Source organism: Zalophus californianus, chromosome 13, assembly GCF_009762305.2.
Source record: "Zalophus californianus isolate mZalCal1 chromosome 13, mZalCal1.pri.v2, whole genome shotgun sequence".
Classification (NCBI taxonomy): Eukaryota; Metazoa; Chordata; class Mammalia; order Carnivora; family Otariidae; genus Zalophus; species Zalophus californianus.
In genome coordinates, this window is record NC_045607.1 from 1550982 (window position 1) to 1572307 (window position 21326).

Below are 21326 nucleotides of genomic sequence, written 5' to 3' on the forward strand. Positions count from 1 at the left end.
CTTCCCGATTGGAAGTTCTGCCCCGTCACACACGGCCCCCCTCCCCTCTATGCCGGTGGGTCCCACTGCTCTGGGGCCTCCTGGGAGCAGATCCTTCAGGATCTGTGATTCCAGTCTGCATGATGATTTCTCCGTTCACTGTCTTTGATTTAATTAACTCGGTGCCTCTGTGAGCTAACCTGCAGGTGGCCGGCTGCTCTTCCGGCTGGGTGGGCCCCGGTGCCCCTGCATCCTTCGGCCAGGCGGGCCTGCGCCAGCAGGATGCCAAACAAGTCCCCTCAGGCGTGTCACAGACCGTCACCCTCTGTGCTTCTGCAGAAGGGTGCTTCTCAGGACCTGCTGGGGTGGCCTCGGGCCTGTCCTCCCAGAGGTGCCCCTGAGCCCCCAGAATGAGCATGACATCAGCACAGGCCTGCTCACAGACGTCCGTGGAACCTGTCCTGTGCTGGTGATGATGAGCGGTGGGCGCTCTTTGCTGCTTGTTTGGGGAATGACAGGAGGCATGATTCCCTCAAGGGTTCTCGGGAGACTGCGTCTGTGCCAGGGAGAGCGGGTGAGGGGTGCGAGGGCAGGAGCTCGGGCAGGGAGCCCCCAGCATGGAACCCTGGCCCTGGGCCATCTGCCGCAGCAAGGGGGCCAGGGGGCTTGCCACGGCCAGTGTCAAGAGCCTCCAAGGGTCAGTCTGCATCAGTAATCCATCAAGAAGAAACATGAAATGTGCATGCACACGGATTTATGCACCAGGGATGTTCATCACAGTATTATTTCTAATCATAAAAAATTGGCACCAACACACGTCCAGTCAGAGAGAAATTGATAAGGTAATGATGGAGCATCATGCACCAGAATGCCACGTGGCCCTTAGAGGCAAGATTTGTGAAGAGTGTTCATTGGCGTAGAAAAACGTTCATTATATAATAAGGTGGGGGGGCAGGAAGCAGAATGCTAACCCAGGTATGCAACATAAACCCTATTTTGACAATAAAATAAAATAAGACTTTTTGCCTGACAGAGAGCAGAGTGAGTTCTGCGAGTTCAGCCGTGCACCACCCTGGGGACCAGGCCTGGAGCTGAGACACCTGCCTCCCCTCTGCAGGCCTGTGCATGGGCTTGGGCTCCTCCCCGGCCTGCCTGCACACTGGAGTCAAAACCCTCACTTATTTTATTTTTTTAAAAGATTTATTTATTTTAGACCGACAGAGAGAGAGGGAGGGAGCAAGAGCAGGAGGGCAGAAGGAGAGGGGTAGAGAGTCTTATGCAGACTCCCCGCTGAGCAGGGAGCCCAACATGGGGCTCGATCCCACGACCCTGAGATCATGACCTGAGCCGAAACCAAGAGTCAGATGCTTAACTGATTGAGCCACTCAGGCGCCCCTCAAGACTCTCCTTTAATCAAGAATCAGAGGTTGGAACGGGCAGGCTCCAGGGGGAGATGCGGGGGGACAGAACCATTCCAAGCACGTTCTGGAAGGGGGTGCTGGTGTCCGCAGCCATTGAGACCACAGGGCATCTGGAGCCCAGCAAACGGAGTGTGGAATTCATTCCAGATGGTGATGTCCAGGTGTGGTTCCTCCGAGGACGCGGCCGAGTTCCCAGGACAGCATGCTCATGGGGATTTGAGTGAGTGCCTGGCTGCTAGCTCCCCCCGCTAGCAGGGGAGAAGAGGGGAAGTGGGGAAATCGCTGCCCTCGGGGAACACAGTGCCTTTCTCCGGGGCCCTGACCTCAGTGCGCTTGCCCACTGCTCTGCCCTCTCCCGCGGTACACGCACCCCCGCTCACTCATCAGCTCCCGGCCTCCAGATTATTCTGGGGCTGATTAAATTAGTGAATGCAATCACAATCTGATGCAAGTTAATTGGGAGAATTTATTGGACCTGCCAGTTTTATGCATGTTTGATTAAGTATTATAAGGTTTGTTTTTGATTTTGCATAATTTAACTTTAGATCCTGCACTGGGGGGCCCATCAACCATTAACGACCCAAATAAACCTCTTTTAAGATGCGTCTATTTATGATTTATTTCTGAATGCAATATCTCCCAGATTTTTTTTGGTGCTGTTGCCAAAGTGACAAATATGTTAAAAGTAACAGTTTGAGCCATTCCGCTCACCCTATAAATCTCTCAGAATGTACACAATTCATTAAAAGTTTTGAAAGGAGTACAAGTTAGCATTTATATTGCAACAAGTGACATATAAATGCGTATGTTTGTCTTCCCAGCATGCCATAAAATATACCCGCCTCCCCGGCTCCTCAGCCAGCCACCCCGCCCACGCTCCGGGGCCGTGATAGGTTACACCACAAATCTTCTCCCCTGTCAGCACAGAACTGCTCAATCAATGGGAGTAGGAACAGTGTCGCTGTGAAATTAGCACAGGAGGAAATACAGCCGGGGCCCTGGGGCCGCGTGGCTAGAGGAGGCTGAACCCCGTGAGAGCGCTCACCTTGAAAGCGAGCCTCCCGGGCCCTCTCTGTGGCCTGGGACTGGGTTTCCGGAGGGCACATCCACCAAGTGGCATAGGGCCTGCTGCCCCAGAGGAGGGCAGAGCCACCAAGAAACTGGCCGCATGGCCTCCTCCTTACCAAGGTGCGAGGAGGCCGGGTCTCTGTGCGCGAGCTAAATCCGGGGCTTGTTTACGACCAGCATTTCTCCGCATCCCAGTGGCAGCGTTGTTGAGCGCTGCTCAGCCCGGCCTTGGCGAAGGCCGCACATCATTAAACCCTCTAAGGGCCACTGGGGCTGCACTACCTCCTCGGCTCACAGATGAATGCGAACAGCCAGGACGGGTCAGTGATTTATCCAACAGTGGAGCCGCCTCCGGCAGCTCAGCGCCGGGCACTTTGAAATCAGGGCAAGTCAGTAACCTACAAACCGTCACTCAGCAGCCCCTGACAGCCCCCGCGTCGCTCACGGCCTCCTTCCATGTGGCCTGAGTGCTTCCCCAGCACCCAGCCCGGTCCACTTCCCCGGGGCGCCCTTTCCCCCCCAGCGCTGCCCGCACAGGCCGTGTGCATGGGACTGAAGCCCCGTGGGCCAAGTGCCCACAGCTGTCCCGGTAACAGGGTCATCCTGGGTCCTGCTGCGAGCCAGGCCGGAGATACAGCAGGACGCAGCAGCTCGGGGGCCGGGATGGGGGCCGGCGGGCAGAAGCCGCCCTGCTGCCCAGACCGAGTGCCCAGCTCAAGCCTGCCCTGGACTGGGAAAGACCGGAGAGAGCCGGCCAGCTTGGGGACAGTGAGAGGGGAGGAGCGGCAGGACGAGGGGCCACGTTCCTTCTCCAAAAGCAGGCCTCTGCTGAGAGAACAGAGGACCTGTCTGTCTGTCCCTCCTGCTCTGGCCCGCACCCTGGCCAGGGAGCCAACATCCAAAGATGAATGCTACCGCTGGCATTCGGGCCAGCACGGCACAGAGACCCCGTCCAGGCCTGCCCCCCGTCACAGCCCACAGGGACCCGAGTAAGGGGCTGGGCCCCCCACACAGGCTGTGACCGATGTACTCGGGAGACAGATGACAGGAAGCGCTCGGCGTGGCTGGTGCTCACTGCTCAGAGCTGTGCCGGTCACCTGCGGCTGCCCGACAGGCGGTCCAGGAACAGGACGGCTTAACAGAGTGACAGATGCGTGTGTTCGTTCACCGGGGCGGCCGGCACAGAGCACCAGAGACCCCGGCTCAAGCCGCGGAAGCGTACTCCCTCACCTCCCCGAGGCCGGCCGCACCCTGAGATCCGGGTGTTGGGCAGGGCTGGCTCCTCCGGAGGCCTCCCGCCGCGCCTGCCAGCTTCCCCAGTGAGCGCCCGAGAGAGCGCAAGATGGGGCTGCCGTGCACTCCGTGGCCTGGCCGTCACACTGCCACGTCTGCCACACAGGCCAGCCGGGCCCGGTGTGCACCAGGGGTCCGCCACCCGGGAGGCTCCCTCAGCGAGCAGCAGCTCCTGGCTTCACACCTTGGGGCAAAGTTGAGGCCTGTGTGTTACCGGCACCACTTTACAGATGGGGAGACCGAGGTCCAGAGAGGCGGACGCCTTTGCCCATGGCTCAAAAGCGGTGAGCCAAAGCTGCCCTGGGCGGGCGAGGCCTCGGCCGCACCGCCTCCATTAATTCCACCTCTCGTTTCCACGGTGACCCACCTCCGGGAGTGTCCAACGGGCCCTTGTGGCCTACGGGCAGGTGGTTTCCGCCCTGAGGAGAGGAGCACCCTCTGGGCTCATGGAGGTAGACGGGGGGAGTCACGGTAGCAATGGGAGATGCTGGGAGGTGTTAGCGGGGCACGCTGCCACCCCAAAGAGGCTGGAGTTATGCAGCCAAAACCCAGCAGGGACAGGGCCGCTGCTCAGACATGTAGAGGTCGGCTGGAGCGCCAGACCCCACAGGAATGCCCACAGGGCGTCGGGAGGAGGTGGCTCAGTGTGCATGTCACCCAGCAGCCACCTGGGGGTGCTGGACTCACCCCGGGGCTCAGAGTCAGGCCTGATGAGCAACATTCTCTCCCCATCTGTGAAATGGGGGCAAGGCTGCTTGCTGTCTGGTGGTTACAAGGATTCGAAACGACGTGTTCCACTCAGACCATTTGGTAACAGACCCCCCCCCCCCCCCGCCCCCCGCCCAGAACCTAGTAGTGAAAAACACCAATATTTTCCCTCGGTCACAGAGTCTGCAGGCCGGGATCCAGACATGGCCCACACAGGCTTCTCTGCTCTGTGCTGTCTGGGGTCTCGGCCCCAGCCCTGCGGCTCCCCCACCCACCCGCATTCCTGCCCTCACAGGGGCGATGCCCCCCGGCCAGGTGCTCAGATGCATGGGGCACGGGAGCCCCCCCCAACGGCCTCTCCAAACGTGCGCCCCACAAGACCACCACACGCCCCACGTGCTCCTCACAGAGACCCTGAGTGCCCTCCATGCAACACCCCACAGCCACACACATGGCCCCCCACATGCCCCTGGCACATGGCCCATGTAACCTCACATGACCCATATGTCCCCCCCGCAATGAATGCCTCCATATGGCCTCCCTCAGTGCCCACAGTGTGGCCTGTGACCACCACATGTCAGCCACATGACTCCCACGTGGCCATCTTACTAACCTCCCATGTGCTACCCACATGCTTGCTCCATGGAACCACCACAGACCCCTCCATATTTCCACTCTTACCTGCATTGCTACCACATGCCTGCCACGTGGCCCAAGGTGACCCCCACTGGACCCACATGCGCCCCACAAGCCCCTCCATACTGCCTCCCTTACGTGCTTCCAGCATGGCCCACACGTGACCACCACGTGATCACAAGAGTCTCCTTCGCTCACAGGTCTGCCACCTTTCCCGGACACTTGAAGGCGGTGCTCAAAGGGCTCGGCCCCGGAGCCCCCCGCATGGCCTCCCCGCATGCCCACCACATGCACCTCGCCCACCAGTCATGTGCCCCCCCCCCCCGCCGTGGCCCAGTGTCTACCAGCACAGTAGCTGGGTGCTGGGAGGGAGCACTGAGACATTGAGGTAGGAGGTGTCTTCTGATCCAACCCTGGAAATGGCACGGGGTCCCCTGGGCCTCAGCACTTGGTCGCTAAGGCAGCCCAGAGCCAGGTGGCAGGAATTCCAGCCCACGCTGCAAGGTGACTGTGGGAGTGTGTATGAGGACCATGGAGACTGAGCCCCTCTGGGAGCTGGGGGGGGCTCGCTCAGGCCTCTGAACTGGGGCAAGCACGCCCCCTGGAGTCCCTGTGATGAGGCCCCCCTGCCCCTAGTACACACGACAGCAAACGTCAGTATTGCTGTGAGTTTGACGTCATACTGCACCCCTGCCAAGGACGGGTGAGTTAAAACATGACCTGAAGGGTGACACCGCTCCTCCCCTTGTTTAAAGTGGGGAGCAGGGGGGGCGCCTGGGTGGCTCAGTCGGTTGGGCGACTGCCTTCGGCTCAGGTCATGGTCCCGGGGTCCTGGGATCGAGCCCCGCATCGGGTTCCCTGCTCTGCGGGAAGCCTGCTTCTCCCTCTCCCACTCCCCCTGCTCGTGTTCCCTCTCTCGCTGTCTCTCTCTCTGTCAATTAAATAAATAAAATCTTTAAAAAAAAATAAAGTGGGGAGCAGGGCCCAACAAACCTCACAAAGGCCAGAGAGTAGAGGTTCTCAGGTTTGTGGGCCCTTGGGTCTCTTCTCGGGAGGCCACTGCATTCCACCACGGTAGCTCGAGAGCAGCCCCAGACAACACAGGAGTGGGCGGGGGGGGGGGGGGCACGCTGATTATAAGGCCCTTCCTTGAAGCGTCCAATGGACTCACCCTTGCTCCAACCCTTCCTACCCGCAGAGCGGGTGGCCAGCTCCGCAGCAACGCCAACGCTGTCCCAGCAGATGGCGCCCGGCCACTGCCCACCACCCAGCCCCGGCGGGGAAGCGCGGGGAGGGGGCTCCTCGCGAGGATGGACGGCAAGATTGCGACCCCCACCGGACCCCCCGCGAGCACCTGCACACAAACACAGCCCGGGTCGGAGGCCTCCCCTGGCCCCGCCACCAAGGCGGTCCTGAGGACACAGCGCCGTCGCACCCTCAGGGCCCCTCTGCCTGGTAGCGGTAAGGCTGCGGTGTGTGGCTCCAGCGCCCCAACACAGAGCAGCAACACCACGTATCGGACCCTGGGGTCAGAGGTCCTGTCCTGGGCAGCTTCTGGGGTTGTCTAAACACGAGTGTGGGGACTGGACCGCGAAGCAGCAGCAGGTCTCCCCGTGGCCATGGGGAGGAAACCGAGCCGATGGGGGGCATAAGTCTATTAGAGAAAACTCTGCAGTCTGGGGAGGGGAGAGAGGAGGGCTGGGAATAAGCACGATCCCTCTAGGCACACCGGGAAGGGTGTGGGTGCCAGGGAAGGCCGGTGCATGGTTGGAGGCACTTTCCAGAGGAGGGGTAACTGGGGTCTTGAAGGCTGAGGAGGAGCTCGGCAGGCAGAGCAGCAGAGGAGCAGAGGGAGTGAGTGTGAAGGGCCAGGCCCGCACGAGAGCAACGGGGGCTCCCCACAGAGCTAAGGAGGGGGCCTGTCTGGGGCGTCCCAAGGGGGAGAGGGCTGGACAGGGGGCTGCAGCGGAAAACCACCACCGCAGGCCCGACTACGGGGCAGGGAGCTGCTGCGGAAACCCAGCCTGCAAAAAGAGGCTGCATTTCCGCCTCCTCGTCCCCCACCTTCTGCTGTCCCTTCACAGCTGCTCTGGACTTTTCAAAGCGCTCCTGCTCCTTCTGCATCCGGACCCTGCCGGATCCTCCTCCGCAGAGGGCCGCGCGCAGAAAAGCCAGGACCACACGAGCCACGAAGCAGGGATGGGGTGCGGCGGCCGGGGGGCCCGGGGTCGGGTGTGCCGGGGGCCGTGGTCAGCGCTGGGGGGACATGCGGTGAGGGCTGGGGAGGCGGCAGGCGGGCCGCGCGGAGGGACAGACTGGCGGCCAGCCCGGAGGAGGGCAGCGTCCCGGCGCCGGCCGGGGAAGGGTGGCTGAGCGGCTGGCCTCCAGCCTCCGGGCCACAGGGAGCCGCGTCCCCGAGGGAGCGACCCGGAACCCAGTGTCTCCGCGATCCTGACACCCAGCCGGGCTGAAACCCTTTAACCAGCCCGCACCGACTCCTCATTGTCCCGGGAAGGGGCAACCCCAGGGCGCGGCGGCAGCAGTCGGCCGGCCCCCACCTCCCCGGCGCTCCACCCGCTCGGCCCCCACCGGCGGCGGCAGCCCCGCGGCTCGCGGACACGTGAGGGCGCCGCGGCGCGTGCGCGGAGGGGCTGCCCGTGGTCCGCACGCGCAGGGCCACAACGTGCGCCTGCGCAAGGCGGCCTGAGCGGCCGGCGGCGTACGCGGGACGAGGCGACGGGCGGCAGCGCTAAGGACCGCGCGCGCACGCAGGCACGTAAGCACGCACGCCCTGGGGAAGTGTCGAGTTCCGGCCGCTCAGAGTCGGCTCCGAGCCGGGGGGGAAGGGAGGTGCTTTCCGTGTCGGCGCGGGCGGAGGGGCGGGAGGGAAGCCCTACGGTGGCCGCAGAGGGACGGCGCTACGGCTCCCACGCTGGGCCAAACGCTGCCGGCTGCCGGGCGCACGAACCCCGGGCCCTTAGGGGCGGCCTCGGGCGGGGACGCGTGAGCGGCCGGGCCTCGCAGCCGCCGCGCCGTGGGCACCATGCGGCCGCCCTGCTCCTGGAGCCCCGTGTGCCGGGCGGGCCCGCAGGCCCGGCCGCCCGCACCGCCGGCCTCCCCCGGCGCCGGCGCGGAGAGGGCACCTGGTGAGCGGCGGGCGGGCCTGCCCCGGGGTGGCGGGCGGCCACCGTGTGCCCGGGCTCGCGGGCCCTTGCCGGTGCTCGCCTCCTGCCCGCCCCGGGAGCCCGCGGCGCGGACGCTGGGGGGCCGTGCGCGGCGGCGGCGGCGGCGGGCGCGGGGTGGGCGGGACGCGACGGCAGGGAGCCATGCGGGGGTCCTGCAGACCTGGCCCGGAGGTGCGGGCCGGACCGAGGCAAGCGCGCGGAGCCGCTCGGAGCTGTCAGACCAGGTTCTGCCCGAGCCTGCCGGGAGGGCTGGACACGCCCGGCCTCCGCCCCCGCGACCCCGGGGTCCCCCGTGGCGCGCCCCTGGCCCAGGCCCGTGTGATGTGTCCCCAGAGCCCGTAATCCACTCGACTGCCCTGCTTTTACACATCCTGTACCTGCAGGGTTTCCCACCCACGAGTTACTTCTCTCACCAGAGAGCCACTGGGTGTTTCTCCTTTCCTGGCACCCAGTCTGTAGGCCTGTGATGTGGCATCTGCCTGCCAGGCGTGGTCACCAGCTTCCCCCAGCACCCGCGGGAGCCCAGCGCTGCGGGCGGCCCTGTCCGGCAGGGCGGGGATGGGAGGGTGAGCCAAGCTGCGGCAGGTTACTCCTAGGGAGCCACAGCGCCAGGGCTCAGGCTCAGCAGGTGACGCGGGACCCCGCTGTCTGGTCTGCCGCACTTGGCTCTCCAGGATGCTGAAGGGAACTCCTCCGTCTGTGTCCTGCGCCTTTGAAGTGTCCTCAGTCGTGCTTGTGGCAGGAGCAGCCCTGGGGCACGTGAAGAGTGGGATTGGTTTCAGTGTGGCCCGGGGCTGGCTGATGTCCCAGAACGGGGGCACCTGCCACAGCTCCTCTCTCTCACTTTCCTGCAGGCCGCTGCATCCCCCAGGGCTCAGCTGCTGGCTTCCAGGCCTAGGTGCCCATGACGCCTATGCTGACCACTGCCTGGACACCACTGCTGCCCCAAGCTAGCACCACTGCCCGGGCCCCAATGCCGGTCATGCCCATCCCGCGGCGGGTGCGCTCCTTCCACGGCCCGCATACCACCTGCCTGCACGCAGCCTGCGGGCCGGCGCGCACCTCCCGCCTGGCGCGCACGAAGTACAACAACTTCGACGTGTACATCCGGGCGCGCTGGCTGTATGGCTTCATCCGCTTCCTGCTCTACTTCAGCTGCAGCCTCTTCACGGCCACGCTGTGGGGCGCGCTGGCCACGCTCTTCTGCCTGCAGTACCTGGGCGTGCGCGTCCTGCTGCGCTTCCAGCTGAAGCTGTCGGTGCTGCTGCTGCTGCTGGGTCGCCGGCGCGTGGATTTCCGCCTCCTCAACGAGTTGCTCATCTACGGCATCCGAGTGACTGTGCTGCTCGTGGGGGGCCTGGGCTGGTGCTTCATGGTCTTCGTGGACATGTGAGGGCCACCCGTGGGCCCCGGGCTCTGGGGTTTGTTTATTGCGGCCCTGTTCTGTTCTTGAGGGAGTAGGTCAGGATTCTGCTCTTCCCAGCCCGTCTTGCGGATGGGTCTGCAGACCGTCCGCCTCTGGCCGTGGGTCTGGGCGCGGGTGCCGAGACTGTTCTGCGAAGGGGACGCTGGCGCCCCCTCTGCTGCTAGTTTTCTGCTCCGACACTCCTTGTGTTCATGTAGGTACAGCGCCTCACTGGCCACCGGCCCTCACTTTTCCAGGCTGGCCAGGGTGAGGCCCCGTTGGCCCTGTCTGCTCTTGGAGAGCCTCTGTGTCCCTCCTCCTGGCCAGCCACACGGCCTCTGCCCCAGCCTTAGGGAAGTGTCAGGCTCACCTGGCTGATGGACCCCACCGCGATGAAGCTGATCACTGCCCTGGGCCACCCAAGTCCTGGCACAGCTCACGGGCCCTCCATCTGCCGCCCTGAGTCCCAGGCCAGGCTTCAGGGCCATGTTGGTTTGCTTAGATGCAGTCCAGTGGGAGTCAGGGGCAGCCTTGGCAGGTTCCCAGGCCAGGGGCCAGCCCGGAGTGCAAGGCAGATCTGTCTTTCTCTGGGGCAGGTTTGTTGAAAACGTCAAGCTGGATGCCATAGTCCCTTCAAGCGTGGATTTGTGAGGAGGCACCTTAACTCCTTCCTGGCTGGTGGGGGGGAGTGGAGCTTTGGCCTCTCTTCCTTTGAGGGATGTGGCTAGAATTGAAACGTGCGTTTTGGGAGCTGACGTCAGAGGTCTTGAGGAGAAGCGCCACAGCCTCTGCGTGTGCGCCACGGAAACGTAAGCCACGCTTCTGTTGAAGGAGCACTGCGGAGGGGTGTGCGTGTGCACCAGGGCGGGCTGCCCGTGTTCCTGCCCTGGGGCTCTTGGAGCAGCTGCGGAGCGACAGGCAGAACTGAATGTGGGGCCGGAAAGAGCAAAGGGCCTGTTGGTCCAGCCGGGGGCCCGTGTCTTGCGCAGACCCTTTGCTTCTTTGTCAGAGGAGGAGAGGGTGGCCCGGTGGCTCAGTAGTCACCGTGGGTCTCCTCGGCAGGTGTGAAGCTGCTTTGAATAATTGTGCTGGGACAACAGGCATAGACTGGGGACAGGACACAGCCCCATCCTGGGGGTGACAGACCCCCACCTCATCCTGAGTTGTCCCTACCCCACCCCCGGGCATGGGCAGTGGCCCCTATGACCCCGCATGGCCAGGCAGCCCAGTGGCCAGGGGAGCTTTCAGAAGTTGGTGCCATGGGAAGAAGAACCCAAATCAGGTAGAGAAAGCAAAAAAAGCTTGGCTGTAAACCATGGTTTTTGATTTGTAGCCAGCTTCTATCCAGTGATTGTCGACTTGGGGACAGTGGGAAGGCTCCTTGGGTGAAGTTCTTTCTCGTGCTGAGTCTGTCCCTGGACGGCAGGTGGGGAGTCGACCTGCGTGGATCCCCCTCCTCAGCGCCCCAGAGAATATTTTGCACTAAATCATGCTGTTTCCTAAAAGTTTTGTTTTGTGTTAACTCAGATTCCCCCAAAGCTCCCGTCACTGAGGTGGACACCTGTCCACGCCGTCAGGATGGCAGGAGGGGTCTGGCCGTGCCACCTTGAATGTCGTTGCGGCCGCGTGAGGAACTGGCACGTTGAACACAAAGATGATCGGTGTGTCGAGTGCCTGTTATATTCTTTATGAAATGAGCCACCTGCATTAAACTTATTTTTTTAACACGTTGATGAAGTGATTGCTTAAAGCTCAAAAACTTTATTCTTTCTCTAAGGGTCTAACCAACCAAAAATGCCATAGAAGGCGTCTGTCCCAGGTAAAATTGGGAAGGACCGCTTTATTTATTTATTTATTTTTTAAGATTTTATTTATTTTGAGAGAGAGTGAGTGAGAGAGCACAAGCAGGGGGAGCGGCAGGCAGAGGAAAAAAGCAGACTCCCCGCGGAGCAGGGAGCCCGATGTGGGGCTCGATCCCAGGACCCCGGGATCATGACCTGAGCGAAGGCAGATGCTTAACCAACTGAGCCACCCAGGGGCCCCCAAATCAGGGACGCTTTAAAGCAGGCACCCGTGACACCAGGGAAGGAGTGGACATGCTGGGCTTCAGGGGGCCCACCTTGACCTCGCGGCCAGGGGCTCAGTCAGGACGGCAGGGAGAGCATGGCCGTGCCGGCAGCGGGTCCTGGCGAAGTCCCCGGGGCCAGGAACTAGGTCACAGAACCAAGCGTACAGCCTGAGCTCCGTTTCAGGGGAAGATACGCGTGTGCCGAGAAGACAGTGGCTGAAAACCAAAGTTGTGGTTCCTGTTGAACCGAACACACTTGGAAAAACGAGAGACACGTTATTACTTAGTATCTTTATTTTGTAAAGGTCTCCGAGCTCCCGTGCAGGGACACTCCTGGTCCTCGCTGCTGACGGCAATGCCCCTGCACGCTGCCACGCTGGCCAGAAAGTGCCACGGAAAGGCAGCCGGTCTGCCATTTCTCGGACTTTGTGGAACTGGGTGTTTTCTCAGAAGAAAACAGTCCAAGTCGTTTTGGGGTTTAGCTTTTGGTGGCAGAGTTGGTGAAGTCCCCAAAAGCGGCAGAGGCAGCTCAGGAGGTGCAGTTCGTGCCGCCAGGGTGGCACTGCCCGTTCTTGGGGCCGGGGTGAGCTCAGTGCACGTGCCTCTAGGCGTGGGTGGCAGTGGCCCAGCCGGCTGTCCCGGGTGGCCCTCACCACGCCAGAGCCTTGAGTTCGCCCGCCTCCCCGGCTGTTTCTTGTTTGAGGTGAGCACGAGCCCTCCTCCAGGGGCCTCCTGCCAGCTCCCACCTCCGGGGCTGAAGTAACCTCGCGCCGCCCCCCGCCCCCCGTCTGCTGGTCCCCATCTTCAAAGACAACGTGCTGTGGGCCAAGCAGTGGGAGAGCAGGGGGGGATCTGAGGTTGCCGTCAGGACGCTGCCACCCAGAGAGGGGTCTTGGCCTCAGGGCAGCACAAGGGGGCATTTCGGGCATTCTGCTGAAATGTCTTATTTAGAGCAGAGTATTTGCTCATTATGGGCTCACGTCGTCAGGAAAATGGAATGACCTACAGGCCTGGAGGCTTCCGTGTGCTGTGAGGAGGCAGGGGCTGGGGGTCTGGACAGGACAAAACCCGGCCTGAGCGCAGGTCCCAGGGCCGTGCCGGCAAATGCCAGGAGCTGGAGCTGGTTTAGGAAGCAGGATTCATCCTTACAAAGCCACCAGGCCCAAGTGGTTCCTGCTGCCTCCCTCCCCGCAAACGGCCCAGGCAGCCTTCAAGGCAGGGTCCGGGCAGGAGGTGACCTGGGACAGCCGGTGAGTCAGACCCAGGGAGCTGGGAGGGCAAGGAGGGCCCCTGCTGCTCGCGCAGGACCCGAGGTGGGTGAGGATGGGCCCAAGAGGGAGGAGAGTGCCTGGAAGGGTCTGCAGGTGGTGGCAAGTGGGTCCTCGATTTGGGAGGTGGGGGTGGGGAGCTGGGGGGCGCCGGGAGGTCTCCTGGCCTGGCAGGAGGATGGTCCTGTCAGGGTTAGGCTGGGTCAGAGGTCAGGGTCAAGGCAGAAGGGGGCAGAGAGGGAGGGAGCCGGGGAGGCGGAAGGGGAGAAGCACTTCCCTTGAGCAAAGAGGGGAGGCGCTGTGTCCCTGCAGGCAGAGCCGGGTGCTGGGGAGGCAGGAGGAAAAGCCTCAGTGGCCACACCTATGCACTCTGAGGGCCTCCCACAGCCTGACCCCTCCGTGGCCAGCATGGAGGGTGTGAGGAGCTGTCCGTGGGGAGGGAAATCAGCCAGCAGGGGGGCGATGGCGAGGAGGGGTGGTGCTTTGGGAACTTCCAGAAACTAGAGCTTTATTTGAGAAAGTCTGGCTGTGCAGGCCCCGGGCGGGGTGGACGCGGCATCTCAGAAGATGCCCTCTCTGGTCCTACGGGCACTTCTGGCTGCCCCTGAGGAGGTCACACCTCGACGGGCGGTCGGACCTCTGTGTCTTTCCCGGTCCCCTGTCCCCTCCCCCCGCAGTGGGGGCAGCCTGCCAAGGGGCCGTGGGGGAGGGGCACGCCCACCCCCGGACGATGGGCAGGTGCACCCCAGCTCTGACCAGAGGGTGACCCCCAGTGCTACTGCGGAGGACAGGGCGGTCTGCTGGGGCCGGCTGCTCAGATACTGATGGTCCCTGACCTTGAGAGGTCCCTGTGGCTTCCAGCGTGTGATTGGAGGAGGAAGCCGGCCGACGGCAGGCGCTCGGTGCTGATTCAGCCCTTTCTGGGCCTGAGCGAGCTTCCTTCCCTCTGCAGGGGCCAGTGCTTCTCCTTTCTCCCTCGCAGCTGCTGCTGGGAAAGGGCCTCTCTGGGCCAGCCCCTCTAGACGGCCAGCGCCCCTGTCCCCTCGAGGCTGGCCTGCCGCTCTGCACCAGGCTGCACCCAGGAGCCACTTTCCAGAAACCCCAGCAGTCTGGCCGCCTCCCTAACAGCTCCCAGAAGAGGGAGCGCCCCGCCTCACCAGCATCCTTGCCCAGAGAGGACACAGGGAGGACAGGAGAGCGCTGATTCAGCGGCTCGTGGGCTGCGCCCCTCCCCCCGCCCCAGCGGGCACCGTGCCCAGGCTTGCTGGCAGCTGTGTCACCCGGGGCCTCTCGCAGAGTGGCTGTGGCGCTCTCTGTGTGGCCGCCCCTGCGCTGGTGCCGGGGGTGGGGGGGAGGGCCTGCGGGAGGGTGCGTGGTGTGCCCTATCCAAGAGAGGCCAGCACACCACTCCGGGCCACCAGCACAGGAGCCCAGGTCGGGCAGACCTCCTCCGCCGTTGGCCAGTTCAGCCACGTCACCTGCCTCCCTGACCTGGGACTGGACGCTGACCCTGAGCCCTGGGCTGGGGACGGGCTGCGCTGGTGGAAGCAGCCTGGGCCAGAGCCGGGCGGGGCATGGGCCGGAACCTCCTAGGGCCCAGCGTGGGTTGGGTTGGCCTCTTAACTGGTGGGAGAAGCCCAGAGAGACAGGTGGCTGGGGTAGGCGCTGAGGGTAGACCCGGGCCCAGGAGGGTGCGGCCCTTGAGGAGTGGGCCCTTCCTCAGGGTGCCCGTCGGCATGAGGCAAGCACCTGGGGAAGGGTGGGGAGCGCCGTGGGCCTGGAGCCGGGGCGGTGAGTCTGGCAGGGCAGGAGAGAGGCCACCAGAAGGCGCAGGAGAGGGAGACTAGTTTATAGGTCGCTGGGTGGGGAGGTCCCTGTGGTTGAGCAGGGCAGGGCCTGGGGCACCCCACCCGGAAGTGGGCATCCCTCCGGAGGGGGCACTCCCGCCCCAGCCTCCCCAGTCAGTCAGTGGGAGCGTGTCTTCAGACAAGAGCCCCGAAGGCCCATGTGCATGCCTGAAAAGCGCACAGCCACCTCCCATCTGCTGCGCGTTGACCGCCATTCATTCCGCAAGGAGGAGACCGGTGCTCCATTCTGCTTCCGGAGAATATTAATGGCTCATCCTGGCTGCAATGCCGCATGAATATTCATGCGGAAATCAATCAGTCCGGGCTGACCGTGATGTCATGGGAGAGGAGCAGTGAGGTGGCCTCCTAGGAGGTGTGTCCCTGCCACGGGGGTCACTCCAGGTCACCTGGAGCCCAGGGGGGCCCTTTCCTTCCAGGTGCACCCAGCAGACGTTGTGGCGCTTTTGCCGTGGATGCCGCTTTCTCGGATGGGCGGGGAGTGGTGCCCTTCCTGCCCTGACTGGGGTCAGTAGACAGGGAGACACAGTCCGGGGTCCTCCCAGGGAGCCCCCCACATGCAACCCAGGCCCCACCCTGACCCCCGTGCCCCACTGGTGGGGATGTTTCTGCCCACGTGCCGACTCAGGTGAGCAGAGACAGTGGGTTTCCTGATCTTTGCAGTGGCCCAGCCGCACCCCTGCTCTATTGTCCCCCGGCCCCCAGGCTCTCCTCCTCCAGGACTGGAATGCTGCCCAGCCCCCGACCTGCCCTTCACGTTTCAGAGCCAACGGGGCCTCCATGCCCTGCCTGCCCACACAGGGCAGAGGCAGCCCTCAGACGATATAAATCTGAGTTTTAAATGTGAATTCGTTATTTACAACAACATCCTGACTTAATGGTCACAGGAATTATTTGTATGTTTTTCAGATTGTGCTTCGATCACCCCGTCTCTGTGTTCCCGGCTCCCTGGGTGCGGCACGAGGATCCTCCTGATGCCTCAGCCTGGAGCTGGTTCGGCCTGCTCTCGGCACCACCTGTGTGGCGCCCCTCGGGGCAGCTGCAGCCCCCTTGGACCTGCCACCCCTCCCCCCGCCAAGCCGCTGGGGTGCGCGTGTGCGGGCCTGCGTGTGCGCTCACATGTGTGCATGATGCATGCGTGTTTTCCACCACCCGAAGTTTTGAGTCCCGCCCCTGTTCACCCCGAGAGCGGGCAGGGCAGGGCGGACTGGTGCTGGCCCCGCCTCCCTGCCCCGCTGCTCCCTCTAGGCGCTCTCAGACGGAAGGGAGGGAAGCCCCCAGTGCCATTATCCCCGTGTTCCCGCCTCGGAAACACCCCGCTGGAGAGAGCCGAAGGGCATGCTTGCTCCGATCACCTTCCCCCCGCGCGCTTGGGTCAGGTGATCACGGAGCTGATCGCATGAAGGGACTTGTTTCTTAGATGCTGCGCTGTGCGGGTGTTTGCTCCTCTCCAGGACCAGCTTTTCCTGTGAGACACGGGAGAGGAAGGCGAGAGCGGCCAGACTCACAGTCTGGAATGGACAGAGCTGCTGGACACAGCTCTTCCCAGAAGGGGAAGGTAGCCCAGGGCTGGCGTTTCCTCCCGGTGAGAACTGCGGGGGGCAGGGATGGCTCCAGAACGTGCCCAGACTACCTCAGTGGGCCAGAGCTCCAGGTGGCCCTCTCCAGGCGAAGGTGCTGGAAGCCAGGGGCCGAGGCTGCAGCCCTGCCTGGGGGAGGGGACATGCCTTCTGCCCTTTGTGCCCAGACCCATTCCTGGTCTTGACCTCAGGGGCAGGTTAGCAGACCTTCTCTGGGGCGCGGCTCGCTCACATAGTTGTGGGGTGGGGGGGGTGGAGGGGCTGTCCTATCTCAGGCCAACCCAGTGGCTCTAACGGAGCACCGCCCACGGGCCCACGACCACAGCTCAGGGGGCTGCTCGCCCAGGATCCCGGCGACCACAGAGTCCGTGTCCGGCGAGGCCGCTCCCCGGTTCACAGACGAGACTTCTCGCTGCATCCTCAGGCGGCAGGAGGGGTGCGGGAGCCCCTGGGGTCCCTCTCCTGCGGCTCGACCCCGCGACCTGCTCCCCTCCCAAGGGCGTCCTAACACCTTCACCTCCGGTGGGGTTAGGTTTCAACACATGACTCTGGGGGGGGACACACACATTTTTTTTTTAAGATGTATTCATTATTTGAGAGAGAGAGATCATGCGCACGTAGGGTGAAGGGGCAGAGGGAGAGGGAGAGGGAGAATCAAGCACACTCGTACTGAGCGTGGAGCCCGACGCGGGGCTCAATCCCATGAGGCTGAGATCACAACCTGAGCCGAAGCTTAGCGGACTGAGCCATCCAGGCCCCCGAGGAAACACATTCGGATGACAGCACGTTGTTCCTTGTGCCCCGAGGGCCTGACGCTCACTTTTTGAAAGACTGCGTCCAGGGCCACTCAGCGCCCCCCGCAAGCTCAGCCTCATAGGCAGGACGTTTCCCTCCGGCAGTGTCCACGGGGATAGGTGCCTGCCCTTTGCTGACTTCTCCTGGGAAGGTAGCATGCCACCCAGGACCTGGCCCTGGAGCGCCTGCCCTTGACTCGGCGGGGGTCCCCAGCCCTCCACCCCAGCCAGTGTGTGCCCAGCTCTCACCTGTAGCTTGTGGGGGGCACAGAATACCCCCAGCTGCTGTGCCCACCCTGGCGTGACTGGCCAGGCTCTGCCATCCCTCCTGGGAGGGGGTGGGGCACCCAGCCACCCACCCCTCAGCCTTCTCGGGAGCTTAACAGCTGCACAAAATGTTGGAGAGAAATTTAGGACAAAAGAAGCAGAAGATCGGAGCATCCAATTTAAACTGAGGGGAGGCACACGGAAGCCGATGCGGTGCTGCCCTAATTCACTCGCACAGAGAACCACGGGTTCCGCAGCCGCTGCTGCGAAACCAAAATATTCACCCAGTTTCCTTCTGTGGAAGGGACCCAAGCTGGCCTCCGAGGACTCACAGATGTCCCCGGGCTGCAGGGCGCGGCCTCAGATGGCCCCGGGGCACGGCAGACCCCCTGGGGCCGCAGGGTCCCAGGCAGCCCTTGCTCTGGCCGCTGCATCTGCCCACCAGCCCCTGTGGAGGCCCGGCCGGAGCTCACCGCTCGGCAGCACGCGGCAGCGGGTGCCCCAGCCCACACACGCTCCTCTGTCCAGCCCTGCCCTGCCCTGCCCTGCCCTGCCTTGCCCTGCCCAAGAACGGCTGGCCCGTCAGCTCTGAGGCCTTCGGGCTGGTGTTCCCGGCTACAGGAGGTGGTCCGGGGGAAACCAAGGCTGCCCTCAGAGGAGGGCTTTTCAGGAGTCTGGGGGCCAGGTGAGCAAGTCTTCATCTCCAGGGCAGCTCCCGCAGTCTCCCCAGCGGCTAAAGGAGGACCCACCCTCGGTGCAACCACGGGGCCGAGGGTTGGTCTGCAAGCCAGTAAGTGGGAGGTGGGCGAGCCATGGACCCAGCACTGAGCTCCTGGTGCCCCTTCGAGCCTGGAGTGGGGTCTGTGTGCTGATGCTAACCAGGGAGGCCGCCCCTGCCAGGGTGGGCAGCTGTCCAGCGTGGCCACCACCTCTCAGGGAAGTTTAGGAACCTCTGGCCTGGATTGCAGACATGTTCCAGTCACGAGAATTAACACCCTGATGATGAGCGGGCTCTTCCTGGGGTTTTGAAGGAGAGGTGGGTTACACGACAAATAGTATTAAACCCCGAGGTCTGTTCGGCCCTTCAGCAAAAGGCTCTGGGCAAATCCCTCCCCTGGGCAGCTTTGTAGGTGGTCAAGGAGAGGTCCATACCTGCTCACACACCTACCTGGAGCCAGGTGCGCTCCCGCTCAGGAGAAGCCCTGGCTGGGGTGGGGGCCAGGGCCCTGCACCCTCACGCACCTTCACTCTTCCTTTGCTCTCGCTGTGAGTCCGGTAGGGGCTCTGCCCCTGGCTCCCCTGGTGTGTCATTCCAAATGCAGGGCGGGCGCGACCTTGTTGGCTGCCCTCCCTGAGATGTATTCCTGGGCTCCTGGCAGGTGAGGTCAGGGGTGCGCAGGGGTGCAGTGTTGGGCGGTGCTGGCTTCCTGACCCTGCACTGCGGCCTGCGAAATTGAAGCCAGTGTCCCTGCTGATGCCCCCCGCATTGCATAGAGGTACCAGCCCCTTCACAAAGTGCTCTGGAATGTTCCGGGACGCATTCCTGGAAGCCTGGCTTCCCAATGGTGTCATAAGCACCTAGTTCCCTGCTTGAAGGTCCCGGGACCCAGCAGACACAGGGCTGTGGGGTGGGAGTTCGCTGGTGGGGCTGGGGCTCCAGCTGCCACGGGGACTTGTCCGTTAGCACAAAGCCTAGGTCTGAGTTAAGGCCACACCTGGTGACCAAAAGGCCCGCTCTGGCCCTTCCCCTAGGCTGACCACCTCATTCGGCTAGCCCAAATTTGAGCCACCAGGTCCTCACCCAGAATTTCCCAGGACAAGGGACAGATGACAAGGATAATGGCCATGGCCAGCCGGGACTGGGGCTGTGGTCCACCCTGCAGCCCCAAGCACCACCCAGAGCAGACGGTTGGGTCCTCCAGGGGCCAGGGCTGTCCGTCCATCTGTCACTCTTGGCTTCCTTCCCTGGGGGAGCCCAGACTGTGGCCATCTAAGGGGACCCCATGGGCCACATGACCCACCCAGGCAGGGAAGGGGGACAGTGCACAGCCATTTCGACTCTTCCTTGGAGGTGAGGTTATTAGCAGGAGGGCCCTCCCCTGGACGGCCACATGGGGTGACATCAGGAGCTTGATCAGTTGGCCCTCCTACCAGCTCAGGGCCACCCTTCTCGATGACCAGCTGCAGGCCAGGGCTCCCCCTCCTGTCTGCCCGAGCCCTGGAGTCTCATTTGGGCCAGGGTCGGAGAGTAGAGCCCTGGGGCCCTCCTCTGTCCTGCCCCTCTGAGCAAGGCCCTTTGCAGGACTGGGGACACAGAGCAGAGGACTTGGTTCTCCTGGGAGCCAGAATGGCAGTGGGGGCGGGAAGGGGGAGTAGAGTTACACCCGGGCTGTCCCACAGAACCCCCCCAACCACCGCCCTGGCCCCAGGCCCCACGCCATTTCCAGAGGCCCCATCTCAGGGTCAGGCCATGCCTGCCGTGGGCGCAGGAGCAGGGACACGGCTGGTGAGGGCTTGGAAGGGGTACACCCAGCACCATGTACAGCTCCTCAGAAAGGATGTGCCCATCAAGGGGCATGGCCACTGAGCAATGGCTCCCAGAGCAGTAGGGCTGAGCGGGGAGCCCACGGTGAGGGACGGCCCCCAGCCCACGGGGAGGGCACCTCGTACCCCCTCGGGAGGCCCTGATTTATGGGTAGCCTTCAGCCCAAGGGTTCTACCTCTGTGTGGTTCGACCTGTGGGCACCCAGACCTCTAATGCAGTCTAGGGGTGAGTCCAGTCCGTCCCCCAGGGGATGTTCTGCTGGTGGACACACCTCGGCTCTCTGTGCAGACCCCACCACCCCCGGCTCTCCCTTGAAAATGAAGAGTTTTTTCTTACCATGCCTCCAGACCACCAAGCTCCTGGTCTTCCTCACAAGACCAGACCCAGATTTGAATCTGTGGGGCCCAGCCGCCCGTAGGCTGCCTGGCAGCAGGAGGAAGCTCCTGGCGAATGAGCTGTAGCCTGTATGTGTGACCCCAGACCCAGCCTTCCTGCCCGGGGACTGTACTCCATTCGTCACGTCCCCCCCACCCATCCCCGAGTGCTCTGGGTCCACGGCTGGCAGCCAGCCCTGGTCCTACAGTGGCAGTGGGGAAGGCAGGCCAGCTGGGCCCCATGGCGCTCCCCACGGATCCCAGTGAGGACCAGCGCACCTCAGATCCTCACGTGCACCCTGGCCACCTGGGGGGGTCCCCTCAGCAGGACAGGGGCCTAGGGCTGCGCAGAGGAGGAGGGGCCACAAGTGGGGGATGACCCAAAATAGCAGAGCGCCTCCAGAAGCCACTAAGTGCTTGGTGGAGGGGGGCCGTTCAACCTTGTGGCCAGATGCTGAGGCGTCAAGGGAAGACCAGGGGCGGACCACTGGATTTGGGGCAGTGATGACCACCAGTGACAGGAGGGCCCTCCGTCCCCATGCGCTGACCCCTGGCCGCATCAGCTCTGACGCCTGGGGCCGTGTGACCCAAGTGGGAACTCCCCAGGGGTTCCTGTGGCCCACACAGAAGGCTTGATTCCCCCAAGCTGTCCTCCTAGCTTCCCGTCTAAGGGAATGGACATCACTCGTCTCCCACCTCGGTCCTTCTGGCTTCCCTCCTCGGGTCCTCACCCCCTCGGCCCTCCCTGGACTCCCGGGCGGGTCCCCAGCGGGTCTCCTGGAACCCAGCAACCAGGAGACCTCTTAACCCTCACGCACAGGGTCAGGAGGCTTGCCCGGTGCAGAACGCGCAGACTCCTGGCCCCGCTGA

At 63.3% G+C, this 21326-nt stretch overlaps 2 protein-coding genes across 12 annotated transcripts; both read left to right on the plus strand.

Moving 5' to 3' along the window:
• The first annotated feature begins 7761 nt into the window (after window positions 1-7761).
• TMEM250 (transmembrane protein 250) lies at window positions 7762-11420 on the plus strand. 11 transcript variants are annotated; one of them, XR_003523896.1, is made up of 5 exons: window positions 7947-8251; window positions 9145-9679; window positions 10292-10504; window positions 11029-11121; window positions 11223-11252. XR_003523896.1 is itself a non-coding variant. In XM_027616864.2 (4 exons), exons 2-4 carry the CDS (start codon window positions 9195-9197, stop codon window positions 11245-11247), a joined length of 603 nt encoding a protein of 200 aa, XP_027472665.1. In that variant the 5' UTR covers window positions 7947-8251; window positions 9145-9194; the 3' UTR covers window positions 11248-11419. The 11 variants fall into 11 exon arrangements, 8 of the variants coding, with proteins under 8 accessions (XP_027472662.1, XP_027472661.1, XP_027472665.1 ...); XR_003523897.1 differs by lacking the exon at window positions 11029-11121 and having other exon boundaries at window positions 11223-11357; XR_003523895.2 differs by having other exon boundaries at window positions 10292-11121; window positions 11223-11238.
• Window positions 8149-9006, plus strand: LOC113934209 (translation initiation factor IF-2-like). The gene is made up of 3 exons (XM_027614722.1): window positions 8149-8674; window positions 8777-8856; window positions 8965-9006. Exons 1-3 carry the CDS (start codon window positions 8149-8151, stop codon window positions 9004-9006), a joined length of 648 nt encoding a protein of 215 aa, XP_027470523.1.
• Window positions 11421-21326: the final 9906 nt, after the last annotated feature.

What these genes read in the sequence shown, in the direction of transcription:
- LOC113934209 (XM_027614722.1), top strand. Translation starts at nt 8,149, where the DNA reads ATGCGGCCGCCCTGCTCCTGGAGCCCCGTGTGCCGGGCGGGCCCGCAG. An exon ending in ACACATCCTGTACCTGCAGG is followed by an intron (nt 8,675 to 8,776) that starts GTTTCCCACCCA and finishes TCTGCCTGCCAG; the next exon opens with GCGTGGTCACCAGCTTCCCC. An exon ending in GGCAGGGCGGGGATGGGAGG is followed by an intron (nt 8,857 to 8,964) that starts GTGAGCCAAGCT and finishes TTGGCTCTCCAG; the next exon opens with GATGCTGAAGGGAACTCCTC.
- TMEM250 (XM_027616861.1), top strand. Translation starts at nt 9,195, where the DNA reads ATGACGCCTATGCTGACCACTGCCTGGACACCACTGCTGCCCCAAGCT. An exon ending in TTCATGGTCTTCGTGGACAT is followed by an intron (nt 9,680 to 11,028) that starts GTGAGGGCCACC and finishes TTTGATTTGTAG; the next exon opens with CCAGCTTCTATCCAGTGATT.